A 27,907-nucleotide genomic window follows, 5' to 3' on the forward strand; every position below is an offset into this window, starting at 1 on the left:
TTTTTAGCTTCACATCAAAGCTTATAAACATTAAAATACATACTAATGTAATACTAATTTAAAATCAACTACTAACATACTTTATTCCTACTTCTATATTTTTAAATATAAATAAAAACCCAGCACAGGGGGGTCGCGGCACAGTTGTGACGTGGTATAGTTGGATCAAGTATAATGATATCTGACAGTGATTAAAATCACTATCAAAAATAAACGCTTCGATGCAAATCTTTAGATAGTGTTTAATTTAAAAAAAATTGGTGTTTTATTCCAAAAGCTACTTGATCTGCTGGTTCCTTAATATCTCAATTAAGATAAAGTATGTCGAATGAAAAAGGGTTTATTAAAAAATATTATTTCTCATAAAAAAATTGTGTGGATCCATAAACTTTTCAATAAGTTATAGCATTATAAAGTTAAATATAATATGAATAATAAAATCGAGAATTTTCACACGAAAATAGCATTCGGTAGCCATTTTCGCCGTGAAGACAAGTCCAGAGGTCAAATTTTTTTTTTTCAAATTAAAGTATATTACATTAGCTTTAATTTAAGATATATATAAAAGTGTCAGACCTTCCGGAACATTTTCAAAAGTTAAGTTGAAAAAGTTAATTTTTTGTGAAAAAGTTGTCATTTTAAATCCCCCCCTGTGGGCAGGTTAAGTGTCAGATTTACAAAAAAAATATACCAAATGATAAGTAAAGACATCAAGCATCTATATAAAAAAAAATTATATTGATATGTTCATTTTTGAAAAAGTTAGAGCATTATTAAGTTAAAAATATAAAAAAAAATTATTTTACAAAAATCGTAATTTTTTATTAACTTTGATGTCAACTTTCACCACGAAGACAAGTCCAGAGGTCAAATTTTTTTTTTTCAAATTAAAGTATATTACATTAGCTTTAATTTAAGATATATATAAAAGTGTCAGACCTTCCGGAACATTTTCAAAAGTTAAGTTGAAAAAGTTAATTTTTTGTGAAAAAGTTGTCATTTTAAATCCCCCCCTGTGGGCAGGTTAAGTGTCAGATTTACAAAAAAAATATACCAAATGATAAGTAAAGACATCAAGCATCTATATAAAAAAAAATTATATTGATATGTTCATTTTTGAAAAAGTTAGAGCATTATTAAGTTAAAAATATAAAAAAAAATTATTTTACAAAAATCGTAATTTTTTATTAACTTTGATGTCAACTTTCACCACGAAGACAAGTCCAGAGGTCAAATTTTTTTTTTTCAAATTAAAGTATATTACATTAGCTTTAATTTAAGATATATATAAAAGTGTCAGACCTTCCGGAACATTTTCAAAAGTTAAGTTGAAAAAGTTAATTTTTTGTGAAAAAGTTGTCATTTTAAATCCCCCCCTGTGGGCAGGTTAAGTGTCAGATTTACAAAAAAAATATACCAAATGATAGGTAAAGACATCAAGCATCTATATAAAAAAAAATTATATTGATATGTTCATTTTTGAAAAAGTTACGGCAGTTTTTAGTAAAAAAAATTGAAAAAATTTCGAAAATTAGCGATTTTTAAATTTGTAATTTTTTTGGAGGTTTCCCCCATTTACGGGGAACGAGGGAAATTTTTTCAATTTTGAAGGGTAATGTCTTCGACTAGATACAATTTGTGATCTTTTGACGTATCGTTGAATAAAATCCGTTCGGTGAGAGCTGAGAAAAAGTGGTAACAGACAAAAAAAAAAAAAAAAACACACATCATAGTAAAACCAATACCTTCTCAGCTTCGCATCGAAGCTAAAACAGTAGTTAAAAAAAAAATTGAAAAACAAACAAATTTTAAACACTAACCAAAAATTTTGAAGAAATAACTGTAATGAAAAATATGAAAAATAACAGAAATGCGGGTAAGAATCAATATCTGTTAATTTACTGACTTTTGCAGCTAGCACAAATCATAGTTCTGCAAGTAATACTGATATGTCAATAGTAATAAAAAATAATAAATTGAAGAATTCAACCAATTTTAATCTAATATTTTTCCATTTTTAGTAAAATTGTTTTTTTTTATATAAAAACAGTTTAAAAACTGGATTTATATAAAATTGTATATGTAATAATAATTCACCTTTTTTATTAAATAAAGTGTTCATATTAATACTGATTTGATTATTATTTCTTACACTTGTATGAATAGTTTGACTAAAAATAATAATTCATTATATACTTTAATATTTCCTTTAAGTACTATTTTTATATTTTAAAATATATAATAATATATAATATATAATATTATAATATTATAATATATAATATTGTTTTAAATTAGTGTTACATTAGTGCATGTATTCTAATGTAAAAAAAAAATTGTCAATAGTTATTCAGAATTTAACATTTATAATAAAAATGAAGGTGAGTAACGCACATTATCTGAGTTGCTCATTTGAAATCTTAAAAATAATTTTATTTTATTTTAGAATTGGCAATTGATATCTCTTATTTTGATAATATCCTGTGTGATATTTAATGAAGGTAAATTCTATTTTACATTATTTATACAATTTTTATATGTATTACCTTCAATGAGAAGCTGAAAAGGTAATTTGAATATGATTTTTTTTTCTGTGTCTGTACCATTCATTCTCAGCTCTCACAGATTCGATTTTGATGAACAATACGTTAAAGATCACAAATTGTATCTAGTCAAAGATATTACCCTCAAAAATTGAACAAATTTCCCTCTTTTCACGTATATAGGAAACCCTCAAAAAAATTACTATATTAAAAATCGGTAATTTTCGAAATTATTAATACTTATTTTAGTTAAAACTGGCATAACTTTTTTAAAATTGAACAAATCAATATAATTTTATTTTATGAATACCTTAGGTATTTACCTGTCATTTGGTATATTTTTATAAACATTTAACACTTTACCTGCCAAAAAGGGTGGGTTTCAAAATAACAACTTTTTTATCTTAACTTTTGAAATTGTAAAGTTTATGTAATATATTTTAATTTGAAAAAAAAAAATCATGCTGAAAATGTCCAACATATTCAAAAATATGCTAATTTTGTATTAAAATTCTCGGTTTTGTATTTTATTTTATTTTAAAATACTTTACACCGGGAGTTATATAATTGAATATAAATATAATTGAAATAGCATATGATGTTAAACTTACTTAAGTTTTTTTGCTTCAATTTTACGATGAAAAATTAAAGGGATAAAATATACTGATGTACCCTCCTCAAAAGTAAAAAAAACACCCAATATGATATTTAAATTGCATAAAACTATTCTCGACACTACAGAAAAACACAGATTTTTACCAATTAACAACAGTACCATCAGAAGCATTAATATATCATTAACTGATATTTATGAACACAATATTCTAACTACTAGAATATAACCAAGATTAACTATTAAAATATTTTATAATTTCGTCATTATAATTTAATTTATTAATTTTTTATTTTGTAACTGAAATAATGAGTTGAATAATTATAACATATATAATGTGTATATATTTAATCGTTATATATTAAATATACAATAATAAAAAGAACAATTACAAAATTGTGGTTTGAAAACAACAAAAAACTATTATTAATTTATTTGATTTTGCGCCGGCTTTTACTGATTTTCTAATGCTAAATTTCACATATTACACTTTTTTCTCAAACTTCAAATTTTTATGGTGTATTAAAGAGAAGTATATCTAAAAAATTAAAAAAATTTTTTCTGAAATTAGGTCCCCCAACAAAAATAATGCATCTAGAATACGTGTATTTAAAAAAAAAAATCTAACTTTATAGGCCTCTAAATCTCAAGAAAATTATTTTAAATTTAGTTGAAACATAGATTATATATTATACAATACCACATTTGAAAATCATTATAAACGTATTTAATTATGCTCAAAATAGCCAATTTACGCAGAAACGTCATTTTTAGAAAGTCATTTAAGTTTAGAATTTCACATAATTTTTTTCTTAATGTAAACTTAAAGTTACTATAATGTCATGTCTAAAATTATAATTTGATTAAGTTAATATTGAATAATGTGTGTGTTTTTAATGTTCTGGTTATTTTTAACATTTTTACATTAAAATACCATAAAAATGGGAAAGTTGTAAAAAAAATTGTTTTTATCTTAATATAACATAAAGCTTAAACCCTGAAAATTTAAGAAAAAAATGAGATAGTTGTGCAACCACTTCTGGATGATTTTGGCATGGATTGACCTCAAATAATAAGAGTATAAAATTTGTTTTTATACTAAATTACACTGTAAAATTATATTACTAAATTGAAATACTTTTTAATCAGCATAAAACAAAATATATTTTGCTTAACCACGTTTTCATTCAGATTTCAAATCTTCATTTAGATTAATTTCCATCGCCTCTTTTTTTGAGATTATTACTAAATTATAAAAACGAGCATTTACATTTAAAAATTTATTTTGATTTTTAATGTTTTATAAATAATCCATGCAAAATATCGATTCAAAATATCATGTTTAACCCGTAACTACTGGTACAGGGAAAAAATATAACACTACTGGTACAGTGTGGTGTGACACACCGCTACGTTTAAAGAGCGATATTTCGATCTTTTAAGATCAAGTATTTCAATATGTTCATACATATATATTACAATTATAATATAGATAACTTTTTTGGACCTTATTTTTTATTTAAAAAATGTATTTTCGTATTATTTCAACAAAACGTAAATAATTTCAAAAACTTAAAAATCAAATTATTTTTTAAACATTTTTTTCGTTCTAGGATTTTTCAAAATAAGGTACTAAGGCTAAAACCTATATATAATGGTTTTAGACACAACCTAAAACTAAATTTAAAAAATATATATACATATATATCATTTTTTATATATAAATAACCCAAGACATAACTCCAGTTAAAATATTTTTTTTCAATACTTTATTTCAACAATATTTTTATTAGGCAAATCCCAAAATAGCTATGAGATTGTCTTCGAAATATTATCCTCTTTCAATTTTGTAATAGATGTTAAAGCTCTAAATGTAATACAGAGTGAGTAAAATGTACTTTGGACTACTTTTGTAGATTTTTTTGTCGACTAGTGCTGCTCCTAACGATTATATTTTAAAAATATTAACAGATGATGGTGCGGCGTGCGGTGTGACTCAATTTTTTGCCAAAAACGTTATCAATATTTCTTTAAATAATTTCGTTAGCACTTGCGGACCAATTTTATTATGCCGGCACTCAATCTTTGAATTGTTATTACTTATCAGAATTTTTATTTACTATCGTTCCTGATGACAATATAATATCTTAATTTCACCTATTCCTATGAATAAAGATATCATGCCAAGTCCTTTGATTTGATTAAAAAAAATCATAAATGTATCCCCCACTATGCTTTATGTGCTTAGAGTGAATTAAGCAAAACTAATTTTGTCGTACCTATTGCAGCACTGCTTGTCTCGAGTTGTACGAAATAATTTCAAGGATTTTGGCTAAATTTATTGTTAAAGTGTGGTGTTGTACTTAGTTTTTTTTAAATGGGTAATAAAAATAATAAAAAAACGGTAGCACAGTGGGGTCGCGGCACAGTATGGACGTGGCATAGTCGGAACACGTATAGATGATATCTGACAGTGATTAAAATCACTATCATAAGAAACGTTTCGATGGAAATCTGTAGATAGTGTTTAATTTTAAGAAATTGGTAGATTATTTGAAAAGCAACAATTAAATTTAGTATGAAATTGATTTTCAATAATTTAATATTGTAATTTTTACGGAGATATTATAAAAATAATAAAGTAGATGTATATTTCTTTACTTTTAACGCGAATAACAATTTAAATTGCTTGATGCAATATTTTTTGATAAAAAATCTTTGTTATTTATAACAAAGTTATAAGTTATATACACTGGACTACAAGGAACTTTCGTCAGAAACAAAAATATACTTTTCTAAATCAACTTATTGCGATGTTTTCAAATGTGCAATTAGACTTTTTCTACCACTTATAAGTTTTAATATTATTATTTATTACTAAAAAATAAGTATTTACGTATAAAAAAAAAAAATTAAGAACAAAAAAAAATTGTTTTAAATTAATATTAATTTTGATTATTAATATTTTAAAAATAAGGAAAATGACATATTTAACCTATTTTTTTAATCCTTTAAAGAACCCAACCAAACCCTCCGATGACACTTGCGTCTTTTAATGTGATGGGATCCTTGATATTTATTGAAGTCATTGAATCTAAATGAGATAAAAATCAAAGGAGTTTAAAATTTATTTTAACTTAAAAATAATTAAGAAAAATTTCCTTGCCATACGCGGTTTGGAACTTTGTACCCCAAGCGCGTTAGACAAAAGTTTTACCGACTAGGCAACCGTACGTCGCTTCCATCAACTATAAAAAGTAAAAAAATTTAAATAAGTTTAACTTTCTATGTATATCAATTTGATTAATATAATATTTATGAAAATCGGTGTACTCCTGTTGTCAGGTATATTAAAATAAATTAAAACGCAAGAATTTTATCACAAAAATAGCATATTTTTACATACGGTAATCATTTTCACCATGAAGATAAGTCCAGAGATTAATTTTTTTTTTCAAATTAAAGAATATTACATAAACTTTAATTTAAGGTATATATAAAAGTATCAGTCTTTCCAGAACATTTTTAAAAGATAATTAGAAAAAGTTACCATTTTAAAACCTTTCCTGTGGGCTGGTAAAGGGTCAAATGTTCACAAAAAGATATCAAATGATAAGTAAATACCTGAGGTATCAATAAAAAAATGCTATATTGATTCGGTCATTATTAAAAAATTTATGGTAATTTTAATTTAAAAAAATTGAAATAATGTCAAAAATTAGGGATTTTTAAATTTGTATTTTTTTGGGAGATTTCCACGTTTACGGGAACGAGAGAATTTTTTTCAAAATTTTAAGGGTAATGTCTTCGACTAGATACGATTTGTGATCTTTTGACATATTTTTTATCAAAAACGGTCCTGCGAGAGCTGAGATTGAGCGTTCACAGACACAAAAAAAAAACACATCATAGTAAAATTAATACCTTGTCATCTTCGTATGGAAGCTAAAATAAAAAGTGATAGAAAAAGTCTAATTGCATATTTGAAAACAGCGCGAAAGTTGATTTAGAAAAGTATATTTTTGTTTTTGATGAAAGTTCCTTGTAGTCTAGTTTATTTATTCAAAAGTAACAAAATTTTTTTATTAAAAAGTATTGCATCAATCCCTTTAAATTTTTATACACGTTAAAAGTAAAGGAATATACTCCTTTTTATCTTCGTAAAAATTAAATATTATAATATTGAAAATCAATTTCATACTAAGTTTAATTACTTTAATTATTATGTATTCATATATTATAATTGTAAATCGGGATAAAATTAAGGGGATAAGAGTTATGGTTGCTTTTGAAATAATCTACCAATCTCTTAAAATTAAACAATATCAACAGATTTGCATCGAAGCGTTACATATGATAATGATTTTAATCACTGTCGGATATCTTCTATACTTGTCCCAACTATGCTACGTCCATTATGTGATGCGACCCCACTGTGCTACCGTTTTATAGTTATGAATTACGAACGATGAGTTATTAAATATTATATTTATTTAAGTTCGAGTATGTTCAGTAAACATTGTTCACTGAGTATAAAAATTAAAAATGGAGAGAAACATGTGGAATGGTAAGTATACGTGAACTGATAGGCTAGACAAACTACCGAGAAAATCTCTGTAGTTTAATAAATATATGGGCCTACATTATATGATAGGTGTAGTAACTTCTAGATAGTTCTAATACTATGATAAAACAACTATAAACAATATATCAGCCACAAAACATTAAGTAAAATATTTACGCTAATACGACACTGAGTTTTTCTTGAAAAAATTTATGAGCAAAAAAGAAAAAATTAATGACGGTATGACCTTGCCGCCGATATGGAACACAACGCCATCTCTGGAGCATTGTATGCGTATCGTTTTTACTAGAACGTTCTCTTAACAAATAATTTTTTTACAATCATTTATGAACTCGTCGAAAATTTCAGAAATAAAAGCGGTAGGATTATTTTCTTTTCTTTGATCTCTAGTATCCGGATTATCAAAACGTAAACAGTTAATTAAAAATAAGAACCTTTTTTGACTTATAACTAAACAAAATATTTTGCGGCCAGTCCCATTAGTAGTAAATAAAAGTTCTGCACTTTTATGATTTTACTTAAAAACAGCTGAATAATATAATAAGCCAAAAAGTGATCTTTATATTTCTGACGGACACTATCAATTTTTAAATTGGTCTTAATTAAAATTTCAGTTAAAATAGAATCTGTAAAAAACATATTCCAAATATCCAAAGGATTTGCAGTATCACCTAACTTTTTTATATGATCACGTTTTCTGGAAATTTAAGTAATAATATTATGACGAGCAGTCCTAGTATTTTTTATACAATTTCATTTGCTGACCATTTATACATATTTTTTCATACAAATTTTTTGAAACTCCTATAGATTCATGATCAGAACTATCAGACTACTATGTTCCTCGTAAATGGAGGAAACCTCCAAAAAAATTACAAATTTAAAAACCGCTAATTTTTTCAATTTTTTTTATTTAAAACCTAACCAAATCAATATAATTTTTTTTTAGAGATGCTTATGTCTTAACTATTATTTGGTATATTTTTTTTATAAATCTGACTCTTTACCTACCTACAAGGGGGGATTCAAAATGACAACTTTTTCAACTTAATTTTTGAAAGTGTTCCGGAAAATCTGACACTTTTATATATATCTTAAATTAAAGCTAATGTAATGTAATTAATTATGGAAAAAAAAATTTCAGACTTTATTTTGTCTTAATGGTGAAAATGGGTATCGTATACTATTTTTGTGTTTAAATTCTCGATTTTATTTATTACATTTTTAACTTTATAATGCTATAACTTATTTAAAAGTGTATGGATCAACACAATTTTTTTATAAGAAATAATATTTGTTAATAATCCTTTTTTCATTCGACATACTTTATCTTAATCAGGATATTAATAGGAACTAGCAGAATAAGTAGCTTTTGGAATAATCCATCAAATTTTTAAAATTAAACACTATATAAAGATTTGCATCGAAGCGTTTTTTTTATAGTGATTTTAATCACTGTCAGATATCATTATACTTGATCCATCTATGCTACGTTACCACTGTGCCGCGACCCCCCTGTGCTGGTTTTTTTTATTATTTTAACTTACAAGTTTAAAATTGATATAATTCATTAAACATAATATTTTATAAGAATTTAAAAAATGGTATTTTTAGGATTAATAAGCAGTCGGGAAATTTTCACGTTTCCGTCGGGACGAGATCTACTTCCCATTCCGCTTACCACTACTACGACTGGAAGAGACTGATTAAAGGCTTGCACCACCTGTTTTGGACGTGAGCGGCCATGCTCGTCCCGAGTATAGTGTCGGAGATTCGGACAGTTTTGCTTCAGCCGTTATTGTGATGGTTGCCTAAGAAGGCGAACATGTGACCATCGCTTCGTTTCCGGGTTTTTCCTTGGTTAACCCGCTTGGTCAAACTGTAATCGCAATTCCCACACTTCTGCTATTCTAACTCGGTTACTACTCCAATTCAGCAGCTCTTCGAGGGTTTTCACTAATAATACCACTAGCTGCCGTATCAGCGTTTTTATCTGTTGGCGTATCATTATCGCGGTTTTAGTGGCTAACTGGTAGGCTTCCCCTTGCTGCTTGTTGTTGGTCATCCTGTAACAGACAATGGTTGTTAGGAATACTTCCTGAAATCCAATCTGGATAAGGGATAAACACGGTAAGACGAATTGTGATCAGCATTATTTTTACCGAAATATTGAGAGGGTTGTCCTCTCCCTGGTAATTTTAATTTTCCCATCGAAGACACCGCAGTTTTGGTTATCTAACTGAAGTTATGGTCATTTTTGGCTTTTTTGGTAACGATTCGGTAAAATTATTCTTCCGTTCTATGTGCTTCAAATTATCATTCCGTGAGTCCGGTTGTTTACCCGTAGAAATAATGTCCAGCAGCCTATCACGGTGGGCTTTGCCTTCTTATCCAGAAACCCGCTCAAAAAGAGTGCTCTCTATTAGCTTGTTCCAACGATTTTTTTTTGGAAAAAGTATGTTTGGAATACAGAAGTCTCAGTGACTATATGAATTGTCCACCAAAGCTGTACAAAGACCTCTTTTTCCACTTTTGATTACGAAGTTTTATTGGGTTTGCTCTTGAATAGTGAATTGGATTTGACTATCCATCTGTGCCCCACTTTTCAGTGTTTTTTCTATTGTCTTGGTGACGAACTGTGTTCCATTGTATGTATTCTATCATATCCGAGATGAGAGAAAAAATTAATTTCAAAAGTAGCGATGGATTGCTCAAGTGGGTATGCTTCCACCCATCTACTGTAGCAATCTGTCGCCATATGATTCGCAGGGTATGGTCACATTGGGTCGTCTAGGTTCCGGTTTAGTCATTTAACACAAACACAAATGTGACTTGTTGACGTACTGACTCTCTCATACCGGGCCAGAAAAAATGATTACCGATGCTCCAGTAAGTTTCTTTCTAACCTTGATGTCCAATGAATATATTGTCAAAATACACGATTACTTCATAACAAGTGATTTGCTATGTCCGAAGGAAAGACGATAATCTTGCCATCCGTTCTGTTATTGCAAGAGGTATTCTTGGTGTAAGCGCCAGTAAATTGGATTGTCGCTCCATTGTTTCCGGGCATACTAGGTCAAAGTTATACCTTAAGTTTGTCAGTTTCTAATGTCATAAATAATGATATTCTCCGAGTTAATTGTTGCTATTTTACTGTTTTTGGCTAATAGAGTCACTAAAATAGTCACTTTTACCCTTTAGATATGTTTTTTCTAAATTTATCTCAGGTAACTCAACTAATTTTGGGTTCTGGTCGGACGCTAAAAATCACTCTGTTCGTTAGTCAACAATTATTCGGTAAATAAGTTTGCGGTTCGGACCCGGAGGTCATAAAGTGAATCTTTGTCAGATGTCACTACTTTCCAGTATTTGCGAACCTTTTTTCTTCTCTGTTATTTTCTTCAACAGCATGATTTTTTGCTTCTTCGATGCCTTATTAGGTTTATGATTGGAAACTTTAATACCGGGCAATCAAAAGGTGTTATAGACCAGTTATTTTCTTAATTAAATCAATATATGTAAGGATAAATCGGACCGACTCAGTCTCATACTCAGTAATATGGTTGCGCTGGAGTACCACCGTATTTTCAAAGTCTTCAATTTTGGCTATATACTCGTTAATATACAAATGCAGGGTCGTATACCAAACATGTGAGAGGGCCTACTCAGTGTTGTTTTCCTCTGCATTATCCAGTGCATTGTCCGGTCTGTCATTGTTAGTTCCTTTTATCTGACTGGTACTACCTTTAGGAACATCTTTACTCTGAGGGAGAGGATTTTTGGTTTGAACGGGGTAACACTTTATGTTCCCCACATTAACACCCTTTTACTTAAGAAACTTCTCAATCATGAGATCAGCTTTGATTCCATCAGTTGTGAGTCGCCGTAGCGCCAACTTACCTTGTAATTCATTAATTAAGAGCTCAAGTATGGTCTTACCTGAAATACTGAGTGAAAAAATTTAAAGTATAAATTAATTACAAGTTCAATAATAAATATTATTTGGCTTATGGATTTGCCTAATATCTATTTTTAGTACAAATAACATTAGACAAATTTCTGTATAAAAAGTCTATGCCTATTACTCATGTATACCTTAATCCCAACCTGTCAGACGAAAAAAAATTGATTTTCTCTTAATTAAATATACTTCTTTAATAATCTAGAATACTAAAAATTTTATTTATACAAATATAAACATTTTATTAAAGCTAATATTAATAAACAATTATTATCATGTAGGGATTCAATATTCAGGTGACGATGTAATATGCCAATTTGAAAAAGGTACCACTAGAAAAGCTGCTGAAAACGGAAACTTAGAATTTTTAATATATGCCCGTGAATATGGATGTGAATGGGATGATGATACGACTTTTGTAGCTGCTTCATATGGTAATTTAGAATGTTTAAAATATGCTCATGAAAATGGATGTGAATGGAACGAAGAAACAACAAAGGCTGCTGCTAAAAAAGGATATTTAGAAATCTTAAAGTATTTACATAAAAATAAATGTCCGTGGAATGAAAGCACGACAGAAGCAGCTGCAAAATATGGTAATTTAGAATGTTTAAAATATGCTCATGAAAATGGATGTGAATGGAACGAAGAAACAACAAAGGCTGCTGCTAAAAAAGGATATTTAGAAATCTTAAAGTATTTACATAAAAATAAATGTCCGTGGAATGAAAGCACGACAGAAGCAGCTGCAAAATATGGTAATTTAGAATGTTTAAAATATGCTCATGAAAATGGATGTGAATGGAACGAAGAAACAACAAAGGCTGCTGCTAAAAAAGGATATTTAGAAATCTTAAAGTATTTACATAAAAATAAATGTCCGTGGAATGAAAGCACGACAGAAGCAGCTGCAAAATATGGTAATTTAGAATGTTTAAAATATGCTCATGAAAATGGATGTGAATGGAACGAAGAAACAACAAAGGCTGCTGCTAAAAAAGGATATTTAGAAATCTTAAAGTATTTACATAAAAATAAATGTCCGTGGAATGAAAGCACGACAGAAGCAGCTGCAAAATATGGTAATTTAGAATGTTTAAAATATGCTCATGAAAATGGATGTGAATGGAACGAAGAAACAACAAAGGCTGCTGCTAAAAAAGGATATTTAGAAATCTTAAAGTATTTACATAAAAATAAATGTCCGTGGAATGAAAGCACGACAGAAGCAGCTGCAAAATATGGTAATTTAGAATGTTTAAAATATGCTCATGAAAATGGATGTGAATGGAACGAAGAAACAACAAAGGCTGCTGCTAAAAAAGGATATTTAGAAATCTTAAAGTATTTACATAAAAATAAATGTCCGTGGAATGAAAGCACGACAGAAGCAGCTGCAAAATATGGTAATTTAGAATGTTTAAAATATGCTCATGAAAATGGATGTGAATGGAACGAAGAAACAACAAAGGCTGCTGCTAAAAAAGGATATTTAGAAATCTTAAAGTATTTACATAAAAATAAATGTCCGTGGAATGAAAGCACGACAGAAGCAGCTGCAAAATATGGTCATTTGGAATGCTTAAAATATGCATATGAAAATGGCTGTGAATGGAATGAACTCACTATTGTGTTCAGGGCTATTCAAACAGATAATCTAGAAATTTTAAAATATGCCCACGAAAATTTATGCGAATTGAATAAAGATGCAACTACTATGGCTGCCTTAGAAGGTAATCTAAAAATTTTAAAATATTTACATAAAAATAAATATCCTTGGGATGAAAATACAACATGCGGAGCTGCTTCTAATGGTAAATTAGAATGTTTAAAATATGCTTATGAAAATGGATGTCCTTGGAATGAAAATACAACACGTGGAGCTGCTTCTGGTGGTGAATTAGAATGTTTAAAATATGCTCATGAAAATGGATGTCCTTGGGATGAAGTCACAACAGATGCGGCTGCTTATTATGGAGAACTAGAATGTTTAAAATATGCTCATGAAAATGGATGTCCCTGGAATGAAAACATAACACGTGGAGCTGCTGCTTATGGTGAATTAGAATGTTTAAAATATGCTCATGAAAATGGATGTCCTTGGGATGAAGTCACAACATGCGGAGCTGCATCTAGTGGTGAATTAGAATGTTTAAAATATGCTCATGAAAATGGATGTCCTTGGGATGAAAATACAACACGTGGAGCTGCTTCTAGTGGTGAATTAGAATGTTTAAAATATGCTCATGAAAATGGATGTCGTTGGGATGAAAATACAACATGCGGAGCTGCATCTAGTGGTGAATTAGAATGTTTAAAATATGCTCATGAAAATGGATGTCCTTGGGATGAAAAAACAACACGTGGAGCTGCTTCTAGTGGTAAATTTAAATGTTTGAAATATGCTCATGAAAATAAATGTCCATGGGATAAAAGTACAACAGAAAGAGCTGCTGCTAATGGACATTTAAAATGTTTAATATATGCTCATGAAAATGGATGCTTTTGGAATGAAACTACGATAAGGGTGGCTGCACATAATAGTAAGTTTGAGTGTTTAAAATATGCCCATACAAATGGATGTCCGTGGGATGAAGCCACAACTAGAGCTGCTGCAGCAAGTGGGTGTTTAAACTGCTTGATATATGCTAATGTAAAGAGATGTAATTGGGATAAAGATACGATAGCTGCAGCAGCTGTGCATGGTAATTTAGATTGTTTAAAATATGCCCATAAATATGGATGTGAATGGGTTGAAGGTACAATGAGATTGGCTGCTGCGAATGGACATTTAGACTGCATTAAATATGCCCATGAAAATGGTTGTGAGTGGGACGAAGGCACAACAAGGGAGGCTGCTGCTAGTGGTTATATTGACTGTTTGGTGTATGCACATAAAAATGGATGTAAATGGGATGAAGGGACAAAGAGTGGTGCTGCTGCAAATGGTCACATAGACTGCCTAAAATATAGTCATTTAAATGGATGTTTGTGGGACGAAGGGACAACAAGACTTGCTGCTGCAAATGGTCAATTTGATTGCTTAAAATATGCCCATGAAAATTATTGTCCATGGAGTAGAGGAACAATTTATGAAGCTACTCAAAAAAATTATATAAGTATAATCAACTATGCTGTCGAAAATGGCTGTCTTAATTAATTTTTTATTAAAATATAATTATTTTTATTTTATTTTTTAAGTTGCCATTATTACATTATTTGTAAAATTAATTTATTTGATTTCTGGTGATTATCTGAAAAGGTATTGATTTTAGTAATAGAATTTTTGAAATTTTGACAGATTGGTTTATTAACAATTTATCATCACTAAATAAACCAATTTAGAAGAATTAATTTAGAAGATAAATATGAAAACCAGGACTATATTTATTTAAACAAATCGTATCAACTCAATTAATTTTTGGTATTTAAATATACATTTCACAAAATACTATGCTTCTGAATTGTACCTAAAAATTTTTTTAAGATTAAGTCAACGTAATAAATTTTGTTGTGAGTAGCTTGAACCCCATAGTTCCCCCTGTGAACAACCTTTGTAAGATACATATGGATAGCTTAAATTGCTCCATTTTATTTAAAAAATAAAAATATCGTATTAGAATTTACGAGGAACAATGCAAAGAGCTTACATTATATTTTAAGTTTTGATATTTTATAATAAATATCAAAAATTAGTACCAAAAATTCATAAGGATTAATGTATGCAACTTAACATTATGAAGTCCAAAGATTCTTTACGATTTACAGGACCCACTTATTGATGTTCATTAATAAGATCCAAAAATGAGTTGTCCTACAAGTATAAAAAGTCATATTTTAGCTTCGATGCGAAGCTGAGAAAGTATTAATTTGAATATGATGTGTTTTTTCTTTTTGTTTATATTATCATTATTTATATTATAATCATGTTTATTATATAATATTCAAAAATATGCTATTTTTTCTGTTAAAGTTTGGGTTTTGTATTTTAATTTTATTTTAATATAATTTAAAATGGGGTACACTGATTTTCTGAATATTATATAAGACTAATATTATAGAACATAAAATTAAATTTATTATCCCCTGTGGGTAGGGGCCAGAAAACAGCCACGGTAGTCCATACTCGTCGTAAGAGGCGACAAAAAAATGGACCTGAAGGTGAGCAGCAGCGCCTTCAGTACTGGCTATAGGTGGATGCTTCGTAAGCAGGTACAGCTATAGCCAGGTAGAAGTAGTAGGCGTGCATGGAGACCATGAACACGGCTGCGATGTGGAAGGCAAGAGGAAACCACCACATTAATCTCTTTAGTCAATTAACAAATGACCAGCACAATAAATGATATAATGTATGGAAACAACCTTATCGGAGAGCTTATTCCCAGCAGGAGGCCAAACAAGGTACCTCAGGTCGTCACCCAGCGAAACCCTTGTAGTATGATAAAAACATGGAATGTTCATATATGCCCACAACACAAGCAAACGATGAAGAAGTAGAAGAGATCTACGAACAGATAGAAGAACTCATTAATCTTACAAATAGTAAGGAAAATTTAATTATCATGGGGGACTGGAATGCGATTGTGGGTGAAAATACAGACGGCAGAGAAGTTGGTAAATACGGACTCGGAACAAGGAATGATAGAGGTGATCGTCTTGTCGAATTCTGTAGACAACATGATTTAGTTAACAAATACTTTATTCATGAATCATAAAAGAAGATGTTTTACGTATAAAATGCCAGGTGATATTAACAGATACCAATTAGACTATATCCTGGTAAAGAATAGATACAAAAACCAAATCAAATAGAATAATTCCTACCCAGGAGCGGATATTGACAGTGACCACAGCCTGGTAATGATCAAGTCCGTATTGAAATTCAAGAAGTTAGAAAAACCAAAAAATAAGGGGCATAAATGGAATTTGTGTCAACTAAAACAACCAGAAATAAGAAAACTCTTCGAAAAGAAATGCAAATAAAAACTTGAAACCAAAAGTAAGCCGAGGATAAATGATTGTAATAATATAGAGCATGGTTGGCGTCGCATAAAAGAATCTATTGACCAGTCTGCAAAAGAAATATTAACTAGGGAAAAACCAGCTCCGAAATGCAAATGAATAACAATGGAAATAGTTCAAGATATAGAAAGAAGAAGATTGCTTAAAAACAAAATAGATGAAGAAAGTAAAAGACTATACAAGATGTTAAGAAATAAAATAATCCGTGAAGTAAAAAAAGCCAAAGAGATGAGGATCGAAAAGAATTGTGAAGAAATAGACAATATGATGAAATATAATCGACAGGATAAAGCATATAAACTTATCAAACGATATTTCAATGAAAAAAAGTCACAATGCACACACGTAAAGGATAAAGAGGGAAATTTACTTATAGATGAAATAGCGATAGCGAATAGATGGAAAGAATACGTAGAAGAGCTATATGGAGAAGAAGAAAACACCGACTTACTCGTTGAAAACCCAACCGACGGTGACTTTGATTCAAATGCAGATACAAGGATTCTAAAATCAGAATTTGAAGACGCACTTCAAACAATGAAGAAAATCAAAGAACCAGGCCCAGACGAATTAAACACAGAACTCTTACAGCAGTCAGGAGATGAAATAAAGAACGCTCTGTACGAACTGTTATGTCAAATATACGAGACTGGGAAAATTCCGAGAGATTTTGGATGTAGTAGATTAGTTATCCTACCAAAAAAACCTAGAGCCAACCAGTGCAAAAATTTTATAACCCTGAGCTTCATATCGCATGCGGCTTAATTACTGGAAATAATTGAAAGCAAAAGAATAAGTAAAAGGATAGAAGTCAGATTACCAAACGATCAATATGGTTTCCGGAAGAACAAAGGAACCAGGGAGGCTATTTTAGGTCTGAGAATAATACTTGAAAAGCAAATTGATAGACAAAATATCACTTATATGACCTTTGTAGACCTAGAAAAAGCATTCGATAGCATAAATTGGGCAAGTCTCTTTAATATTTTGGAAGAAACAGAGATAGACTTTAAAGATAGACGTATTCTCTATAAGATTTATGAAGAAGAAAAATCCATTATTAACATTAATACAACAACATTGACTGCCAGAATCCAAAAAGGTGTGAGACAAGGGTGCCCACTTTCACCTGCATTGTTTAATGTATTTATTGAAAATGCAATAAACGTCATAAAGCTTTGGTTAAAACAAAAAGGAATTTGAGTGAAAATAGGAGGGGTACTAATAACAATGCTTCGCTTTGCTGATGATATAGTCGTTCTTGCAACATCTGAGGAAGACTTACAAGCAGCGTTAAATACAATGAATACTACGTTTAAAGAATATAGTCTGAAAATAAACGCAGCCAAAACCAAAGCCCTAGTATGCTACAAGAAAGACATACCATATATAAATATAATATTGGAAAACAAAGAAATTATCCAAGTAGACTATTTCAAATACTTAGGCAGCATTATAACAGACGACGGGAAATTTACCTAGGAAATCAGGAGCAGGATAGGTCAAGCAAAGAATACATTCCTTAAAAAGAGATAAATACTAACATCAAAAAATATGTACATAGTAACGAAGAAACGGCTCATAAAAACATACGTCTGGAGTGTAGCATTTTACGGAAGTGAAACCTGGACAATTAATAAGAAAGAAAGATATGTTAGAAGCTCTAGAGATGTGGTGTTGGAGAAAGATGCAGAAAATAAGCTGGACTGATAAAATATCAAATGAAGATATCCCGAGGATAATAGATGAAAAACGAACACTGATTGACATTATAAAGAGAAGGAGATGGCAGATGATAGGACACACGTTGAGGCATGGAGATTAATTGCATAGTTTAATAATTGAAGGAATGATAGAGGGTACAAGATCAAGAGGAAGATCTAGAACGAGGTACATTAGCCAAATAATGCAGTATGCAGGAGTCACTTCCTACAGGGAGCTTAAGATTATGGCGAATGATAGATAAAAATGGAGAAGCCATTTATTGTAAAACATTTGTTAAAAACCAATCTTCGAATTGAAAAACAAAAAAAAGTTTTAAAGTTTTGGGTTTTGTATTTTAATTTATTTTAATATAATTTAATATAATTTAAAATGGGGTACACTGATTTTCTGAATATTATATAATACTAATATTATAGAACTTAAAATTAAACTTATTTCAATTTTTTTTTTCTTTTAAATCAGTTTAAATTGCCAATTTTATTAAAAAATTAATGCGACGAACGTTTGCTGATTCAGTAAAAATCATTGACTGCGGAAATGATTTTTTTGCAAATTTTCATTAATTCTTATTGAGTTCAAATTTTGATTTTGGTTTAATCCATAAATTTCTTATAATTAAACACTATCTACAGATTTGCATCGAAGCGTTTCTTATGATAATGATTTTAATCACAGTCAGATATCATCTATACTAGTCCCAACTATGCCACGCTCACACTGTGGCGCGACCGCACAGTTCTACCGTTTTTTTTTTTTAATCGGACCATTTCACTTCATACAAGACAGGTCAAATTTTTAAACATGCCTATAGAAAGTAAAACTTTTTCAACTTAAATTTGGATGGCGTTGTGGAAATATGCTATTTTTAAGTTTTTATAATTTAATAATATACTATTTCATTTTTATAATTAATTATTTCAAATTATTATTGATTTTTAATACGTTAAAATAATTAATTTTAACTCATTTTTTTCCTTTAAAATGAAAGTTTATAATAATAAAAAAAAATGAATTTATTACCACAACTTTAGCTCAACTTACATGTTTATAATTGATATCATTAAATAGAAAATTTTATGAGAATAAAAATATGGTGTATTTTAGATTATTATGCAGTCAGGAAATTTTATAATTACTATTTACAGTAAATTTATCAGAAAAGCTCGATGATTTTGCATTTTTATCGTTATAGATGACTTAAATAAATCAAAGTAATCATTTCTAATTAACTTTTGTAGTGTAAAAAGATTTACAAATAATATATTTAGAACTTAATTAATTTTAATGATTTACTTTAACTAAAAGAACTAATTAAAAAGTTCTGAAAAAATCGACTCAATTTAGTGTATTATAAAATTTGATTACAATAGTAAAAATCTATTGTTAAATTCAGGTGAAACTGAAAATCATTTTTTTAGAAATGATTTATATAGATTCATATTACCAAAACAATTGTAATATCATAGACTGGTAGTAGCACATACAAATAGAGTTAAAAAATTTATAAATTATAAAGAAAATTATTTTATTTTGTAGTTGAAATTTTTTATCATATCAAATTTAATTCGACAATAAATACTTCAAAAATATTAAAAATAAATAATTTTAATTGACTGTATACAGAAAGCTGGTTACGCCACTTTTTATTTGATAAAGAGAATTTGTTTTCAATTTTTGAGGGTAATATCTTCAACTAAATACGAATTGTAATCATATGACATATCGTTGAAAAAATAGGTCAAGTGAGGGTTGTGTTAATTTTAAAGTTACTTTTTTCGACTTAAAAAAAGCAAAAAAAAAATTTAATGAGTTTAACCATATTCTATGTCAATTTAATTATATAATATTGATTATATCAGTGTATTCCCCTTCTAAGGTTTTTAAAATAAAATAAAATACAAAACCCAGAATTATAACACAATAAAATTTTTTTTTTGAAAATGCATATATTAAAGGTATTTTGTAATATTTTTTTTAATTTTTAAAAATGAAGTTTTTTTTTTAATTTTAGTCTCTGATAGGTTCATTAATATTAAAATCGGATTATTTTTGACATAATAGCATTGAAATCGAACCAGTGAGAGCTGAGAACTTTCATGAACAAACATAAAAAACCCAACACGGGGGGTGGGGTCGCGGCACAGTAGTGACGTAGCATATTTGGATCAAATATAATGATATCTGACAGTGATTAAAATCACTATAAAAAAAAACGCTTTGATGCAAATCTTTAGATACTGTTTAATTTTAAAAAAATTGGTGGATTATTACAAAAGCTACATGATCTGCTAGTTCCTCATTAATATCCTGATTAAGATAAAGTATTTCGAATGAAAAAAGGATTATTAAAAAATATTATTTCTCATAAAAAATTGTGTTGACACTTTTCAATAAGTTCACATTATCATTTTATCATCGAAGCTTAAAGTATATTTTTGAATACAATAACCATTTTTACCAAGAAAAAAATCTATATTTAAATTTTTTTTTTTTATATTAAGTACATAAAAAGTACATATATATATATATAAAAGTATATATATAAAGTATATCACTAAGTACATTATTACTAATTAGTTGAAACTATAGGATATAACTATAAAAAATATAGTTCTGAACATTTTAATTGTATAATCTGTTTCAACACTAAGAGTTTCATAAAAATGATAAATTTTTCTATTGAAAGGATTTATTACGATATAAATACAAATAATATAAAAAGTGTTACTAAAGAAATGTTAAGCTTCTTTTATAAATTTACTGTTATAGTAATTATATAAGTTTCTGATCATATATCAATCTAAACAAAATCATTATTCTTTTGTTATAAAATTTTGTGATATCAATTTTAAACTTGCAATTTAACTAAAAAAGGTAAAAATTCAACAATTTTAGATTTTAAACTTTCATAAAAATCAACTTAAAGGACCAAAAATAGGTTAAATACGGAATTTTCAATCATAATTTTGCATGGAATATATTTAACATATTAAAAATCATAATAAATTTTTAAAAGTAAATACTCGTTTTTATAAATTAATAATAATGACAAAAAAAGAGGAAAATGGAAAAATGTAATTTCAGTTATTCAATTTCAATTTGATAAGAATCCAAGGTATTTAAAATTATTTTCCATCTCAAAAAGAATTAAGAAAAAAATGCAAAAAAGAGCCATTTGACGAAAGTATCCTTCAAACGTCTTATCCCGAGCGTGAAACACTGAAGTGTGAATGACTCAACAACCGTAAATCACCAATATATTCGTCTAAAAGAATAATTTAAGCTAGTTAGAAAATTCAAAATCGTTTCTTTTAACGTAGGAGGCAAAAAGTGTAAAAATAAGTTTAAATTTATATTCAATTAAGTTAGATTCTTGTAAATTTTATAAAATTGATGGACTCATTACTATGGCAAACCCTTGTAAGGTATTTCAATAAATGTTATGGCAATTTTAAGTAAAATAATTGAAAAAATTAAAAAAATTAGCGGTTTTTAAATTTGTAATTTGTTTGGAGGTTTCCTCCATTTACGGAGAACAAGGTAAATTTTTTTTAATTTTTGAGAGTAATGTCTTCGACTAGATACGATTTGTGATCTTTTGACTTATCATTGAAAGAAATCGGTTCGGTGAGAGCTGAGAAAAAGTGGTAACAGACACAAAAAAAAAAAACACATTATAGTAAAACCAATACCTTCTCAGCTTCGCATCGAAGCTAAAAATTTATATGCATGGGTAATTTAAAAAAAAAATTAAATGGAAGATTATCTTTAGCTTATTTTATAAAAAAATTGTATGGTTTAGTAACTCTAAAAAAATATAGTAGTTTTAATTTTCTTTAGTAAAAAAATTGATTTTTTTTTTCAAATTCTTAATGCAGTTTCTTCAATTAGATATAATTCGGATTCTTTTGGAATATAGATCAGCAAAATCGAATCAATGAGTGCTGAGAATTTTTATGAATGTGTATAAAAAAAATTCAAATAAAAACTTATACAATTATCTATAAAAATACATTTACAATTATCCACTTCATCTTGTATAGTTTTATAAAGTCCTATATTCAAAAATTTCTCTCATAGTCTTTTGATATAAGTTTGGTAACTGATAGTATGCAATAAAATATTTTTTTCTAATTTTCTTATTTTATGTATGAAAGGTTTATTCGTTGACACCTCACTCAATATTAATAAAAGAATATAGTTAAGAATACAGATATAAATAAAAATCATTTTCAATGTCTTTAAAATTACATTTTCCGAAAATATTAATACTTCTTCATTTAATTTATCGATATTTTCACAAACAATTCTATCGAAATCGGTACATATAGGAGAAAAAGGGAAACATTGTGACATAAAAAATGACATCAAAAGGGTTTCGTAATAACATTACAAAGTTAAATTAGTTCCTTAAATATTGAAATATTTTAAAAATATTTTAATTTTGGTAATAGATTTTTAAGGATAAAATAGAGAAAAAGGGTGTAACTATATTTCCTAACTTTGTATGACGAATTTACGGGAATACCCGAAAAATCCAGTGGACTTAAAAGATTTTCTTTGGTTACCTTTATTACATTGTAGACGGAATGACAATAGAACAACTAAAGTATGTAGCTTGAAGATTATTAAACACCATTTTTTATTAATATACGCCTTTCAATGACAAATAAATATACTTTTATAGAAGAATACAAAGAAGTCGAAACGTGGTTTTAAATTTAATGTAAATATTATTGAAAAAATGTCGATAATTACTGAATTTTGAAGATGTTTTTGTTAAAAATTACCGATAAAAGTTTAGCAATCTGTTTTAGATTTATCATTTAAGTAGGTATTAAAGGTAAAATTACGTTATTTCAAGTTACTTAAAGTTTGTTGTCCTTTTAAATAGCAACACGGCTTATTATTGATCCTTTAATATTAATTATACATAGTAAATACACACAAAGTTGATAATAAATTAATTTAATTTTCCCGTTTATTAGATACACTTTCGTACTTTATATTGATATTTCATTACTCTTGTATTAAAAGTATGGTATCGATACTCTGCATATAAAAACTATTAGTTAATTTAAATTAACAAAAGTAAATAAACAGTAGAGTTTATTCTTTACAATATACACACAAAAAGATGTAGAAATTGTAAAATTATTATTATGATATTGGTTATACATTGCAATCATTTTCAATTTTTCTAATATAAAATTATATTATCATTTTTAAATTTTAAGCTTCACTCATAGTTCAAATTTTATACATAATTAAATCATTTACTTTTACCAAAACAAATTTTAAAGAAAATCTTTTTTACTTAATTAATAATAAAAAGTTTTTTCTATTTTTACTTATAAGTATTTAGATTATTACATAATTTCCTTTAAGGACTCATTGTTTACCACTGATTCCTCGAATACGACACAATAATACAATTTACTTTTTAAAGCAAAAAGTTGTTTACTTGAAAATATCGTAAAGTGTCGACAACTAAAAACATACAAATTAAATTTATTTGTTTGCTTTCCTCTATGAAAAATGACCATACTATTCCTTGTTTTTCATAGGTCCGATTTATTAAGTTGCTTTTACAATTGACTTACATTAAATAAATGTATAGTTTTATGTTATAATTTTTGGTTATATTTATAGAGTATTTGCAGAGATGTATTTTTATTTGCGTTTATCTTCTAAAATGTACGTCTATATCTATATAAATATAGTTTAATGATTTATCAAAACATCGTATTGTCATTTATTTGAAATCAAATAGACTAAATATCGTTAATTAAAAAATATATATTTTGTTAAAAAAACAAAACGTTTATAGGAAATTTGAAATAAATATCTAAAATTCAATTTTTAATGAATGTATAAAGTTTTTTTAAAAAAATGTAGAAAAACACAAGAGTTTAATCACCAGTTCTTATATTATTTTCGCTATATCTCTCTTCATCTATTCAAAAGTAACTGCGCTTTCATATTATTTCCACTTAGGAAATACTATTTGTTTGGTATAATAACAATGTTATAAACAATTTTGTACCTGCTTGAATAATTTTATTTATAATGCTATAAATTTGTATTTGCCAACATTGCTGCTGAGCAATACTCATATAATTGTCCATTTAAATTCAAAATGTCTTACTGGAATATCGCTCTAGAATTCTGTTTTTATTAGTTTTATTTTCTTTCTTGTTTTAAACTAAGTTAACATAATCACCAATGACCCTAATTCCAACGTGTAAATTATGTAACTTTTTCAGACACTAAAAATATGTAATAGTCAATTTTAAATAATCCTTTTTCTGGTTAGTAAAGTTTTGTAATAGTTTTTATTATTTTCCTCAGCTATATTAATTGTGACATATTGGTGTACACTATTTAAGGAATATACATTGAGAGTAAAATATAACGCACGATTAAAATGTATTCTAAAATGGCGTGATTTACGATCTTTTGAAAATTAATATCTATTTCTTAACAATTTTTAACAAACACTTTAATTCTTACCTCTTTGACACCGATGTCAGTCTCCATGATAATCCCTTCGTCGGTGACATCTGTGGCATAATAATGACTGAATGGTGCTCCCGGCAAAGGAACAGGCTCCACATGACCTGTTTTACCATGATAACGCAACAAGTAAGCCGTCCAACAAACGTACCTGAAATTGAATATACATTTATTTTATAATCATAATATTTGGACGTATAGTAACTTAGAATACAAGATGTAATTGTCAAATAATTCATAGGCGATAACAATGAATAAATAAACAGTGCAGCACATTTATGGAATACAAATGTGGTGAATGAATTATTCTTATAATAATTTTACCGAAATTTGTAGAAAGCAAATCACTTGTTTGTCAAGAAGATATGCAAATATTTTAAATTGAATTTCGGATACAAAAACTAATTTAATCTAAAAATTAATTAACGCATATACAACATGTATATGTTTATATTATGCAGTCTAGTCTTAAGTTCTATCGCTACTTTTGTTCCTAATGTACTGTATGCATTTGTAATTATCTTACTAATTTCAATTTTCAAACCTGAAAATACGATCATTGTTTTTTATCTAAAAACAACAAGTATTTTCTTTAAGTATAAAAACTTTGCTTTTAATATTACTGACGAGAAAAAAAATCTTGGACTTCACCTTTTTTTATTTATTTTTCACAATATTTTTTAATTTTTCAATTAACCCGTGCGTTTAATCGCCGTCAAAGAACAACATCGTATTTCAAGGAATTTTTTTAACCATTATCTGTATATTTTTGTTTCTAAAGAAATGTTCAACTTTTTTATTTTTTTGTCTCGACGATGTCATACTGTAAGTCGCGGTTTCTATTCCGTACCCATATCGTGCAACTTTTTTTCATATGATTTTCAATACACTTTCGAAGATCGGCCGTCAATCTCCAGCGGCCCTGTCTTGTTAGATGCGTGTTATTAATCAGTATCTTGTTTTCAGATTACATTCAAAATATTAACAACTTCCAAATTACTAGTTTAAAATTTATAATCGATCAGTCATTTTCTTAGTTAGATCATTTTGTATAAATATATAAACTTATATAAACTAGTTATATATGAATAATACAATTTAAAAAGATAAATTCATTTCCTTTATAAGGGATAGACCTAAAAAAATTAACGACTTATTAATCAAGAAATAAATAAAAAATCTCAAAATTAATATTAATTTATAATAAATCCAGATGTCAACAAAAAATCAATCGCTCTGTATAAAATCAAATATTCCTCGTAAAAGAAAATATACAAAATAATAATTTTTTTTAATGTACACTAAGTACTGGTGCTTTTCGCATCATTATTGCAAGATTTTCAACCAACTAACGATGGGCTTTTTTTTAGAAACATTAGCACTTCACTGTGTAATAGTTCATTTCCTCTTTATTTTTTCATTTTATCAGAAATTTACCATTCATCGATATATTATTGTCAAACTTTAATTAAAATAGAACTCAATATTTGAAAATTGTTAAATTAATAAAATAGATTTCACTTTTTGAATATTTTATCTTGTTTATTCAAGATTTGCTTTCTAAAAATGTTAAGATGTTTGGCATATTTAGTTTAAGGCCAATTTTACAATGAAAAACAAATATTTAATAACAAAAAATATATTTTAATTAAAATTTGTTTAAAACTACTAATACATGATAGATATAAATTTTTATTTAAAAAAATGAATATTATATTTTACAAAAAATTTTAATTTACTTAAAAATATGTATTTATAAAATTCATAGTTTGAGATTGAAACATGAAAGAAGAAACTAAAAATATTTTTAAATGAAATAGGAATTTCATTTATAAAAAAAATGAAAATAATTTAAAAATATATAAATTATTTATTTAAAAGTATAGAAATTTAGTAATACATTACAAAGATATTCAATTTTCTCTAAATTAACTATTATTTAGTTATTTTATTCGGCGTTTTAAGTTTCTTATAATCTTATAAATTTTGCGCCAGGACATAATGATATATTGTTTTGCCATATGTCGTAACACAGTAAAGAAAATGATAAAAGGTAAATGTGCAACTATGTGTACGAAGATGAATATGAGGAGGTGGTGCCTGCTGTCTAGGTATTCACGTGCGTGTTGTCGTACAGCAGTCACCGTGCTCGGCTGACACTCCGGGTTAGCTGTGGGTGTCGAAAAGCTGTTGTTATAGGAAGGGAGAATAAGAGTAACACCTAGGTATGAGGTGCAGACGAAGTGCAAGACACAAATACTTGGGGTATAGGAGAGGACAATGAAGTACGAGGTGCAGACGAAGTGCAAGACACAAGTACTCTGAAATGTCGAGGAAAAGAGTATATAGGTTAGAAAAGGAATAAACAAAGACTTTACTTTAAACAGTAAGCCGGACAGCGACAACCGAGTACTGAGACTGATGAATGACACAAGGCACTGGAGTCGACTGACCACGATGGTCAGGTCTATTGGGTTTTTATAATAATTACACCTATTGCCGATTTGGCAATAAATATTATTTGTTAATTCACCAGTCTCAGGCAGCACATGTGCTGTCTGTATTTTATTAAAATAATTCTCACGATTATGAAAACGTGACACCATCACACATACTTGAAATTAAATTTAATCATTTTTGTCAATATGGTTTTTTACATTATTTAATTTGCTTGAAGTATTATTATGTGTTATTAAAGAAGTCTGCAAAATAAAAGAATATTTTCATTTTTGTTGTTATTTTCTGATTTTCTAGAAAATAAAACTGTTTTATTTTTATATAATATTGAGCTCAATGACAAAAACCAAATGTTAATTTTAATATTTAAATTTCAAAATTATTCTGCTGAAAAATCTGATTTTTTTTATTGCAATATTTTAGCTTCGATGCGAAGCTGAGAAGGTATTGGTTTTACTAAGATGTGTTTTTTTTTTTTTTTT

The 27,907-nt window shown here is 27.8% G+C and overlaps 2 protein-coding genes across 6 annotated transcripts in view; one reads left to right on the top strand and one right to left on the bottom strand.

The window, feature by feature from the left end:
* LOC126904618 (uncharacterized) overlaps window positions 1–27,907 on the bottom strand; it is a 93,799-nt gene that overhangs the window by 25,720 nt on the left and 40,172 nt on the right. For 2 of the 3 annotated variants that reach the window (XR_007703785.1, XM_050683794.1), the window contains exon 6: window positions 24,966–25,119. Coding sequence is in view for 2 of the 3 variants with exons in the window: in XM_050683794.1 (XP_050539751.1) it covers window positions 24,966–25,119 (154 nt within the window). In the remaining variant the exon portion in view is untranslated. Of the gene's footprint in view, window positions 1–24,509; window positions 24,722–24,965; window positions 25,120–27,907 lie in introns of those variants that run through there. The other variant, XM_050683805.1, reaches the window with a different exon arrangement.
* On the top strand, window positions 2,324–14,871 carry LOC126904605 (serine/threonine-protein phosphatase 6 regulatory ankyrin repeat subunit C-like). 3 transcript variants are annotated; one of them, XM_050683781.1, is made up of 4 exons: window positions 2,324–2,381; window positions 2,447–2,501; window positions 11,987–13,906; window positions 14,150–14,871. In XM_050683781.1, exons 1-4 carry the CDS (start codon window positions 2,376–2,378, stop codon window positions 14,863–14,865), a joined length of 2,697 nt encoding a protein of 898 aa, XP_050539738.1. In that variant the 5' UTR covers window positions 2,324–2,375; the 3' UTR covers window positions 14,866–14,871. The 3 variants fall into 3 exon arrangements, with proteins under 3 accessions (XP_050539738.1, XP_050539719.1, XP_050539730.1); XM_050683762.1 differs by having other exon boundaries at window positions 11,987–14,871; XM_050683773.1 differs by lacking the exons at window positions 2,324–2,381; window positions 2,447–2,501 and adding an exon at window positions 8,895–8,914 and having other exon boundaries at window positions 11,987–14,871.

Source organism: Daktulosphaira vitifoliae, unplaced genomic scaffold, assembly GCF_025091365.1.
Source record: "Daktulosphaira vitifoliae isolate Bord-2020 unplaced genomic scaffold, ASM2509136v1 Scaffold_1, whole genome shotgun sequence".
NCBI classification, from domain to species: domain Eukaryota; kingdom Metazoa; phylum Arthropoda; class Insecta; order Hemiptera; family Phylloxeridae; genus Daktulosphaira; species Daktulosphaira vitifoliae.